Raw genomic sequence first — 11,180 nt, forward strand, 5'->3', positions numbered from 1 at the left:
ATATATAGCTATAGGTCAACTTGACACTTTGGGTTAGATGACCTAAAAACCGGAGTGCATTCTCATCAGCAGTTTATTTATAGTAAACTCCGTTTTTTGATATACAAAATGTATCTCCATAACATGATATATATTCAAGTAAATCCTTAAATAGATATAGAGACTTGCAAGAATTGAATATAATGGAGTATTGAAACCATACTATCTCTGTTAATGCTAGTTCAAAATATCTCAATAGATAACCATTTTGTCTTATTTACTTACATCGCAACATAGATTATGTATGTCTTCGCTCGTTACAGACTTAAAAGCATCAGCAACAGCTTGGTTGCTAATTATAAGTTTAAGCCATTTCTCAACCTTATCAAAGCTGGACTGGAGTGTAGGATCCGCAGGACCTATAAAAGATATTTTTTGGAATGAAGATCTGTTCTTTTTTCAATTAATAATATTAACGGTATACTTTACATCGTTAAGCTAGACTTGCATAATCTAAAGCAAAACACAATGAAAAATGATATCAGAATATTTTTTTACGAATATCACATATCATATATATAAACAAACAAAAAATCAAAACTATTCCACCCTACTGGAAATACTAGACACCATTGGAACAGAGATCCCAGAGGGATCTTGGCGCCCACCATTGAATGATCTTTATAGGTCCCATGTCAGATTGATCTTCTCTCTATTTCCCCCTTCCTCTTACTAATCTGTGTAAACATCACTCCAGTACTTTTCAAACAAGAGGCCCAGAGGGCCTGTATCGCTCACCTGGATTTCATGAGATATGAAACAAGAATGATGATTAAATATATTTGCCACTGGTATTGCTATGTCAATATATCATAGGCATTTTATATGGGTGTGTGAGGTTTTTATGCCAAAAAATCAATTCCTTCCTTTATGAAATTTTGAATCCTTACCCAAAAGGATGCTACAAGGCAAATATGAGCTGTTTCAGAGAAGAAGTTGTTCATATCCATTTAGCCAAATTGACCCCTTTTGCAACCCCCCCCCCCTGGTTAGGTCAACCCAAAAATTTTTACAATTTTAAATCCCCTTCCCTTGGCCATGCTACCACACAAATGTGAATGATATCCATTGCTTAGTTTCAGAAAAGAAGTTGTTTATATCAATTTAACCAAATTGACCCCTCTTGGCCCCGCCCCTCAGGCCCCCGTGGGGTCAGCCTCACCATTTGTACAATTTTTAATCCCCACCCAATAGTGATGCTTCCAGGCAAATATGAGCAATATCCATTGCTCGGTTTCAGAGAAGAAGTCGTTTATATCAATATAGCCCAATTGACTACATTTGGCCCCGCCCCTCAGGCCCCTGGGGGGTTCAGCCCAATCATTTGTACAATTTTGAATCCCCACCTAATAGTGATGCTACCAGGCAAATATGAGCAATATCCATTGTTCAGTTTCAGAGAAGAAGTCGTTTATATCAATATAGCCCAATTGACCACATTTGGCCCCGTCCCTCAGGCCCCCGGGGGTCAGCCCCTTCATTTGTACAATTTTGAATCCCCACCCCATAGTAAAGCTACCAGGCAAATATGAGCGATATCCATCGCTCGGTTTCAGAGAAGAAGTCGTTAATATTAATAGAGCCAAATTGACCCCTTTTGGCCCCGCCCTGCAGACCCCTGGGGGGTCAGCCCCACCATTTGTATAATTTTGGGTCCCCACCTCACAGGGATGCTTCTGACCAAATTTGGTCAAATTCTGATCACTGGTTATGAAGAAGAAGTCAATTGTGGACGGACGGACGGACGACGGTCGGACGACAGACGGACGGACGGAGAGACGGACGACAGACCACGGACGCAGGGCGATTTGAATAGCCCACTTTCTGATGATGGTGGGCTAAAATACTACACGCTACTCTTTATGATATACACTACCGGAAATACTATACACTACCGGAAATATTATACACTACCGGAAATAATAGACAATATCGGACAAATACTACACGCTACTGTTTATAAAACATACTACCGGAAATACTATACTCTACCGGAAATACTATACTCTACCGGAAATAATAGACAATATCGGACAAATACTACACGCTACTGTTTATAAAACATACTACCGGAAATACTATACACTACCGGAAATACTAGACAATATCGGACAAATACTACACGCTACTGTTTATAAAACATACTACCGGAAATACTATACTCTACCGGAAATACTATACTCTACCGGAAATAATAGACAATATCGGACAAATACTACACGCTACTGTTCATAAAACATACTACCGGAAATACTATACTCTACCGGAAATAATAGACAATATCGGACAAATACTACACGCTACTGTTTATAAAACATACTACCGGAAATACTATACTCTACCAGAAATACTTCTACTATAAACAACTGCAAAACACTACACACGACAGTAAGTAACGCTTTACATCGGGAATACTGCATGATACTGGATAAAATAAACGCAACCAAATTGTTAAACACTACCAGTAATCAAATCTTCTACACACTAAGGTAAGGCACTCTAAACGGAAAAAATAATCCTGTTGGAACTACCAAGGACAAAACATCCAACAGAACAGACTATAAAACTTGAACGAAAAATCTACGTCCTTGATATCATCCTAGTTTACCTTCAACTATATGAGACAAGAGAGTCTAGCGGGATCTTGACTACCACCATTGATTAATATCTATTTAAAAGTCACCTTAATTTAAAATCCATTGGTATTTTTACAAGGCTATAATCAATTCTATGGCACAATTTAATAGAAGTAGTTTTACCAATTGTAAGTATACATTATGGATAACTATTGGTCTTTCCGTTGATATGTAATTTGTTAAGCTGTTTGTAAATTTCAACAACACACACGAATAATGCATGTTTCAGGGGGACAGAATAAGCCAAATTGTATCACATATATTGTACAAAATAACCAATCCGTTTTGCTCTCGAGCGTCATCCGACTTTGTATTTGTATAAACGCTGAGTTCGACCTTGAAATGCAAATAGCGGCTCTAACCAATATCACTCAAATATGACCTACAGGGAGAAAAAAACACCTTACTATGATCAGATGTCTCATCGTACAAAATAGGAGAATTTATATTTTTTTTTGAAATACCTCTCTTTAGGCCATATTTGTGCAATTCAATTCACAGCCGCCATTTGCATTTGAAGGTCAAAACAAAATAAGTGATTATAACTACAAGAAGTCAAATCAGGTTAAAGTAAAGCTCCTATTATGTGTTATAGATACTTGTGAGCATAACGGCATGATTATTTTATTGGTTTCAGTATTTGTGTGAATTAAATTATTCCGTTTCATCTTACCCCAAAGTAAACCTATGGAAGAAACTGGTAACCTATACAGCATATTATTGATGCTTTTGAGAAACTATATGTCAAGACATGTACATGTGTTTATTATATTTAGTAAATTACATGATCAGTTTTTTGTTTTTGTTTTTCCTTTTGGTATCTATTCGCTTTTGAAATTCAAAGATATTCTTCTAAATAAATGACAGTTAATCTATGTAAGATTTATCTTTTCTCTTTTCCCCCTATCTTTTCTAACTTATAGTCATTTTAAAACTTGAAAACCTTCATCAGAAACCTGAGGAAGAACAATAACAAATTTCAACTAATATCAAAGACGACTTCCTGTTGGCCATTTTGTTTTTTTCCGATCAGAGACTGAATCAAATAGGCACAACTAGTGACTAATGGAAACTCACGCGTGGAGAAATACCTTCAATTCTTCCCAAGAAATAGCGGTAACCAACTTTAACAGACGAAATCTTACATGGCTGTCTGTTGGCGATTTTGTTTTACCGATGGCACAAATAGGGACAACGGTATCCCTACATATCAAAAGGAATATTCTTTAAACGTTTCCTAAGAAATAGTGATAACAAATTATAAAATACAACATATCTGACTTTCGGCTATTTTGTTTTCCCTATCAATCATGAAACAGAATGGGCCGAACTAAGGACCAAGATAAATAAACTCGTGAAATTTGAGAAATATTCCTCCAGCACTTTTCAAGAATAGCGATATCAAACGTGAATTTTCAAAATTCAAGATGGCTGTCTGAGGGGTGTATGAATACCTCATCACCATGATATTTGGCTGAAAACTACTCGGATTACAATGTGCCATAGAAAAAAATAACCGACCTAAAATTGTACATACGTATTCACCACAAAATGATTACACATCACGAAAATTGTACACACTTCTAAAAATACTAAAAATATCACCAGTACATTTTTCGTGCCGCATGAAGTATATGTAATGAAACATTTAATTTCTACTGAAAATACTACATACTGCATGAGAAGTTTCCAGCAGTCCCGTCAGATGCAAGCCTTTCCTCTTTAAATCCTTTGGAATTTTCTTTTGCTGCGATACCACCATCTACATTCACCTCAAGCGGTAAAACCTTGTAAAGAACGGGTCCACTCACACAAGCTTTTTCTTCAGTCATCCTTTCATATGTTAACTTCCCTTCAAGTTGATTTGACACAACGTCCTGGGTAAAGAGAGGCTGAATGATCAAGAATCTGCTTTTTCAAAATATATTTTTAATGGAAATGATCTGGATTCAAATTGGTAAACCAAATAATATATATAGGGCGAATTATTTTATCGTCAGTTCCTCACGTTCTCATATTAATAAGATATCAAACAAATACAAACCAGAAAATGACATTGGTTAAAACAAATACAAACCAGAAAATGACAAACACTGAAGGACCTTAAGAAAAACACTGAAGGACCTTAAGAAAAAGTTTGTAGTGTGTGTGGGTCTTGGATTTCAGACCTAACCGAAAAGGCACTGAAAGTTGGTATATATCACACAGGCTGACGCCATCTTATAGTTGACATAGATCACACACTCTGACGTCATCTGACAGTTGACATAGATCACACACGCTGACGCCATCTGACAGTTGACATAGATCACACACGCTGACGCCATCTGACAGTTGACATAGATCACACACGCTGACACCATCTGACAGTTGACATAGATCACACACGCTGACGTCATCTGACAGTTGACATAGATCACACACGCTGACACCATCTGACAGTTGACATAGATCACACACGCTGACGCCATCTGACAGTTGACATAGATCACACACGCTGAAGTCATCCGACTGTTAACATATAGATCACACACGCTGACGCCATCTGACAGTTGACATAGATCACACACGCTGAAGTCATCCGACTGTTAACATATAGATCACACACGCTGACGCCATATGACAGTTGACATAGATCACACACGCTGACGCCATCTGAAAGTTGATATAGATCACACACGCTGACGCCATCGGACAGTTGACATAGATCACACACGCTGACGCCATATGACAGTTGACATAGATCACACACGCTGACGCCATCTGACAGTTGACATAGATCACACACTCTGACGCCATCTGAAAGTTGAAATAGATCACACACGCTTAGGCCATCTGACAGTATACATACATCACACACGCTGACGCTATCCGACAGTTAACATAGATCACACACGCTGACGCCATCTGACAGTTAACATAGATCACACACGCTGACACCATCTGACAGTTGACATAGATCACACACGCTGACGCAATCGGACAGTTGACATAGATCACACACGCTGACGCCATCTGACAGTTGACATAGATCACACACTCTGACGCCATCTGAAAGTTGAAATAGATCACACACGCTTAGGCCATCTGACAGTATACATACATAACACACGCTGACGCTATCCTACAGTTAACATAGATCACACACGCTGACAACATCTGACAGTTGACATAGATCACACATGCTGACGCAATCGGACAGTTGATATAGATCACACACGCTGACACCATCTGACAGTTGACATAGGTCACACACGCTTACGCCATCTGACAGTTGACATAGATCACAAACGCTTACGCCATCTCAAAATTGAAATAGATAACACACGCTTACGCCATCTGAAAGATGAAATAGATCACACACGCTGACACCATCTGACATAGATCACACACGCTGACACCATCTGACATAGATCACACACGCTGACACCATCTGACAGTTAACATAGATCACACACGCTGACACCATCTGACAGTTGACATAGACCACACACGCTGACACCATCTGAACGTTGACATGGATCACACACGCTGACACCATCTGAACGTTGATTCACTGCATACCAATGCACCTCTTTTTAACGCTGACACAAACTTGACACCGATATACCTTCTGAGTGTTGAAACAAACTAATCATTGACAAAATTTCACCTTTGACAAAGACCAATGCAATCGAATACTTATAAAACTTTGACACAAACCTATCTTTGACACTTCACTTGAACAATGATTTCTCCAGATCGAATATTTCAACATTTCAAATCTATTACAGACATTCTATTTGATCACTGATACAAACCTGTACGTACCGCTAAAGTAAAAAAAATACTTAATCATACCAAAACATCTTTTCCCAACTTGAGATTGGCTTCACGCGTTTGCTTTTCAACTAAACTGGCCTTGCAGTCAGTTTCATCGTTAGGCTTCATCGCTTCAACTATCTCACTGACAATGCAAGGGATACACCCTTCCTCTTTCATGGTCTTGATGTAATCCGATTCCATGTCCATTTTCCTTGTGAAAAACAAAATTGAAGTGTTGGTACAACCTATGTATGAAAGGTTTTGGTGTGGATACCAGATATTGAAGACCTAGAGAAATTTAGGAACGAAGTCTACAGACACGGGAGTGGTTCGGTAGTGGTATGCACAGGCCATTTGACAGGATATCAGAAATTTAAATTCCTATTGAACATGAAAAATAACTGCCTGTTAGACAACGTTTGTTTTCCCCGCTACTGTGGGTACCTCCCATAGTTTCGCACAGATCCGTGTCAGCAAGAGAGATTAATATACACATGTATAACTCATCTTAAGACTGATTAAAACACAAGACCTGTTCTTTCGTTCACATTAACATGACCTGACGATAATGTCTGATTACTACGGGCCCTGGGAAACTAAAACTAGACTTGCAGGAGGAAGTTTCGTGTAAATAATACAGCTAAAATAAAGTAGAAAAAACATTAAAACGACGTCAAATGTACCCGTATCACATACTGAATACTGAAATTACTTTCGTTATACATTGTAGTTGTAATGTCGGTCAGAGTCTGAACTTAAACAATATCAAGTTCGCGAATACGTCTGTGAAGTGGATCACATTTCATCTGTAAGTTTTTTGGGCCGTGTAATATTTGGATTTTAGAACGAGTGGATTGTCCTGTTTTTGTATTGCGATATGTATACCTGTATGGCCAGGCACGTCGAAAAATGTTCGATATTTCGATACATGTTTGTTTCATATCCACATGACAGTATAGAATACCGAATACTGAATATTGTATTTGAAAACGTTACGATGAATTGCCGACCCGAGAGCGGGTGGGCTTTTCCATCTGTTCACTATTGTTGGAGTTCTGATATAAGTCGGCTGATATCAAAATTTTAAAATGCCAATGAAATATCAGAAACCTTCGGATTATTTAAAACGTTTCAGTCTTTTGGTCCTGAGCAGAATTTTCACATTTCTGTCAGTTTTTACCCTTTTTGGCCTCACCCATAAGCGTTTGGGATTAGTCGGGGTAAACCTGTACAAACCATCAAACTGCCATCCCCAAAACTGGACCCCGCCAAAATGCCTTTAGTAATATACTGACCATAACTTAAGTTCCTTTTCAAATGTACTTCTATTGATCCAACTCTGTTCCAACTCTCTAGATGGAATGCTCCTTTTTCTTTCATTACTGGTCTCCCCACCAGCGAGTGCAGCAACTTTGCTGACAAATCCTACTTTTTCCTCATAGACGCATTGCGTTAATGTTTTTCTCTCTAAGCATGGGTGGCCCAAACTGAATGTGCGACCTTTCTGTTTTTCCAGAAATTCTTCCAACTGAAAAGAAACGCTTCATTAAAGTAATATAACACAAAGCTTGGTGATTGTCACATGACACATTACAACATGAGTGCGATGATCTCTTCCTGCACAGCAATGCTGTATGCGGTTATAGGGTGGGATCTACCTGGTTTCAAAGATATAACCCAGAAACTAAATTCTTCTGAGAAAGACCCTTGGCCTATTTTTATAACAGGGAAGTGTTTAACTCTTGAATTCCAATAAAGGGTTATCAAAACGGTTTCAGTTTCAAGAAGTCGTTTATGGCAATATAGCCAAATCATTCTCTTTTGGCCCCGCCCCTCAGTCCCCATGGTCAGACCCACAATTTTTAGTTTTTTTTTTAATCTCCACCACCTAGGGATGTTACCAGTCAAATATGATAAATATCCATCGCTGAACAAGGGAAGAAGTGGTTTATAGTAAACTAGGCAAATTGCTCCCTTTTGGGCCCGCAATTCAGCACCCTTGGGGGTTAATATGTAAGCTAAGCCTTGATTTGTGAAGAGCTGAAGTGTGAGCATTTTGCATAATTAAGACTAACTGTTTAACCGTTCTACAATCAACAGCCGCAGAGCCTCTGCAGCAGTAAAATACATTTATGTATTTTGTGTTTTTCATCATTTCGGAAATTGAAAAGAGAATGGAATCCTTTACACCGGAAGCTACGCGTTATGCAAATAACTCCGGCGAGAATTAGGTCAACAATTGACAAATATATGCAAGTATTTGTAAACGATATTAACATCGATAGACATCAGATTGTTTTACGTAAGGTTTATATCTACATCATATACACTATCTCCGAGTATGTATCATATACATTTAAGACGTCAATAGGCGCAAATCTGCGTTATAAAGGGAAATCAAAGTGCCAAGGCTACTCACAGGTGCTTTGTATGAGGGAATGAAATACAGGAAAGAAGCATTTAATATATAAATATAAAATGGCAGGTAATAAGAAGACATGTTTTAATTTCATTCCTGAGTGTTTTACTGATGAGTACCCTTTGTCGTTTTAAGGAATTCAATTTGATTTTATTTGATTTGATTTGATTTTAAAAGTCTGTGGTTGCGTTAAAGTTGTGATGAACGTTGAAGAATTTATGTTTTTAATTCTCACTTGAATTGGCATACTATAATTCAGTTTAATTATTAGATCGATTAATCTGTGATGTCCGTCAGGTTTCTTGACAAACCACATCGCGACTCCCTATATATATAGGATTCCTTTGAATTACTCTCCCAGTATATTTTGGTTCCAAAGTTTTTCAATTGTACTCAATTTACGGGTTTTTTTACTCTCCGTGTGTTAACTTATCTGTATCATGATTAAATAGTTGACAACTTCTGTGGAGAAACTCGTCTAGATAGTTAATATGTTCCCGATGAATCGGCCTACCTTATCTGTTCTGGTGATTTGTTGAATCACACGTTCATGTTATATACTTTGTACAAGCCTTTCACTATCGACTGATAAAAAAAACATGCAACAACGTTATTGCTATCGGAATCACGGGCATTTTTTTGTGTGACCTATTTCTTGGAAATGACGAACCAAGTATTCTACTTTCATTTGAAGAATCAATGTAAAAACAATCTTATTATTTTACAAATCGATTTCAAAACTGGAAAACCCCAACCTAAAACAGTATTCGACGGACGAGGGCCATTTTTATCAACCAAGAAGCTCGATGTCACTTTCCAATGTCGCATCAACTATATATAGAGTGTATACGAGTTACCTCCGTTCGCACAAACCAGGAAGCCAGCGCAATAATTTGCACAGAAAATAGTTCGGAATACTCAGGAAAAACAGGTCATTACGATTTTAACTGTTTTTTCTATAATTTATGTATCTTAAACAAATGTCTTCAAATAAAAATGCCTGAATCATATTACTTAATCACAAAAAAATACTTCGCGAAAGGATATTATAGCATTGTCTGATGTGTTTTCAACATTCTTTGGGAAAATTAGTTCCGGTTTCATCCTGAACTCATCGGGTTAATCATAGAAACAAGCGAAATTTTGATTCCCCTGGGAGCTCCAAATGAATTTGTTCTAGCGAAATTTAGCGATGATCGCCTAAGGTGGCTGTTTCACAGCACCTAAAAATAAAATAGTGTATCTAAATTAGCATGTTATAAGGTCAATCGCATTTAAATGTCATGGGTCAAAGGTTGCCGCACATAATATCAACAGTACATAAAGTAGAAGTGTTGGGTATGGTTTGCGTTCACAAAACTGAAAAGGGACAAGTTGTAATTGTTCTATATATTTCAAATGGCAATCCTTTCCTTGCTGAATACATATGATAGAATGTTTTAGATTATTTAGATTGCAACTAATACCATTTTCCTGTTTTCGAGCTGAAACCTTGCCTTTCAGTCGCCCATGTTTTCACTTTCAGAGAGAATTCACATGCAAATGATGGCGTTTTTACCCCTTCTGTACTTTTGGTTTCTCGATATTTGTACACTGATGTGATTTATATATATAATCACAGGCTTGTTTAATTGAAGATTATATGTGATGTGCACATTCTCTAATACTATAAGATAGGGGCTATGTACATGGCAAGCCAAGGTCGAGGGACATCGCTAAAAACAATTACTTACTTTTTCCTTTTGAAGATCGTAATAGTATTTCTCCAATGAAGGCGCCAACCCCAAAAAATATTTCGATAATCGTTTCTTGACGAAGTTCCCGAGTTGAGCACCAGTGGACAATAGTGAAACTTCTTTCCATTCCTTATCGCGAAATCCGTCTTGCTGAAGAATCACTTGTGCTAACTGAATGTTGGTGGCCATCTGTAATAAAATGATATGTAGAGGAATTTAAGGAATTTGGCGAATGTGCATTTGGGTAATTTCATTCAATGACACCAAATTTTAATCAGGCAACGTTTTCGAACAGCAACACGGTTTTCAAAAGACCTCTTACTTTCAAAATGACTTTAAAATATCACATCAATACAAGCTTGTTATTTCTCAGGTAGCATCGTTCTTCCCAAGTTGACATTTTTATTTTAGTTCGACCCAATCGAGAACATTTCTATAGAAACAAGGACATAGTCGTCAAGATCCCCCGCCCATGCAAATATTGTATTACATGAAACTAACGTGGGCAACATGCATTAAAAAACATGAAACACATGACATATCATT

At 37.7% G+C, this 11,180-nt stretch overlaps 1 protein-coding gene across 2 annotated transcripts; it reads right to left on the minus strand.

Annotated features, from left to right (window-relative positions):
- Positions 1 to 264: 264 nt before the first annotated feature.
- LOC117319468 lies at positions 265 to 10,849 on the minus strand (the record flags this gene model as incomplete). Of its 2 annotated transcripts, none has more annotated exon segments than XM_033874262.1 (5): positions 265 to 398; positions 4,351 to 4,552; positions 6,516 to 6,690; positions 7,775 to 8,007; positions 10,632 to 10,849. In XM_033874262.1, coding segments are annotated over 5 exon segments (936 nt in total), but the record flags the coding sequence as incomplete, so codon positions are not given.
- Between the last annotated feature and the right edge of the window lie 331 nt (positions 10,850 to 11,180).

The sequence above is a fragment of the Pecten maximus genome, unplaced genomic scaffold, assembly GCF_902652985.1.
Source record: "Pecten maximus unplaced genomic scaffold, xPecMax1.1, whole genome shotgun sequence".
Taxonomy (NCBI): Eukaryota; Metazoa; Mollusca; class Bivalvia; order Pectinida; family Pectinidae; genus Pecten; species Pecten maximus.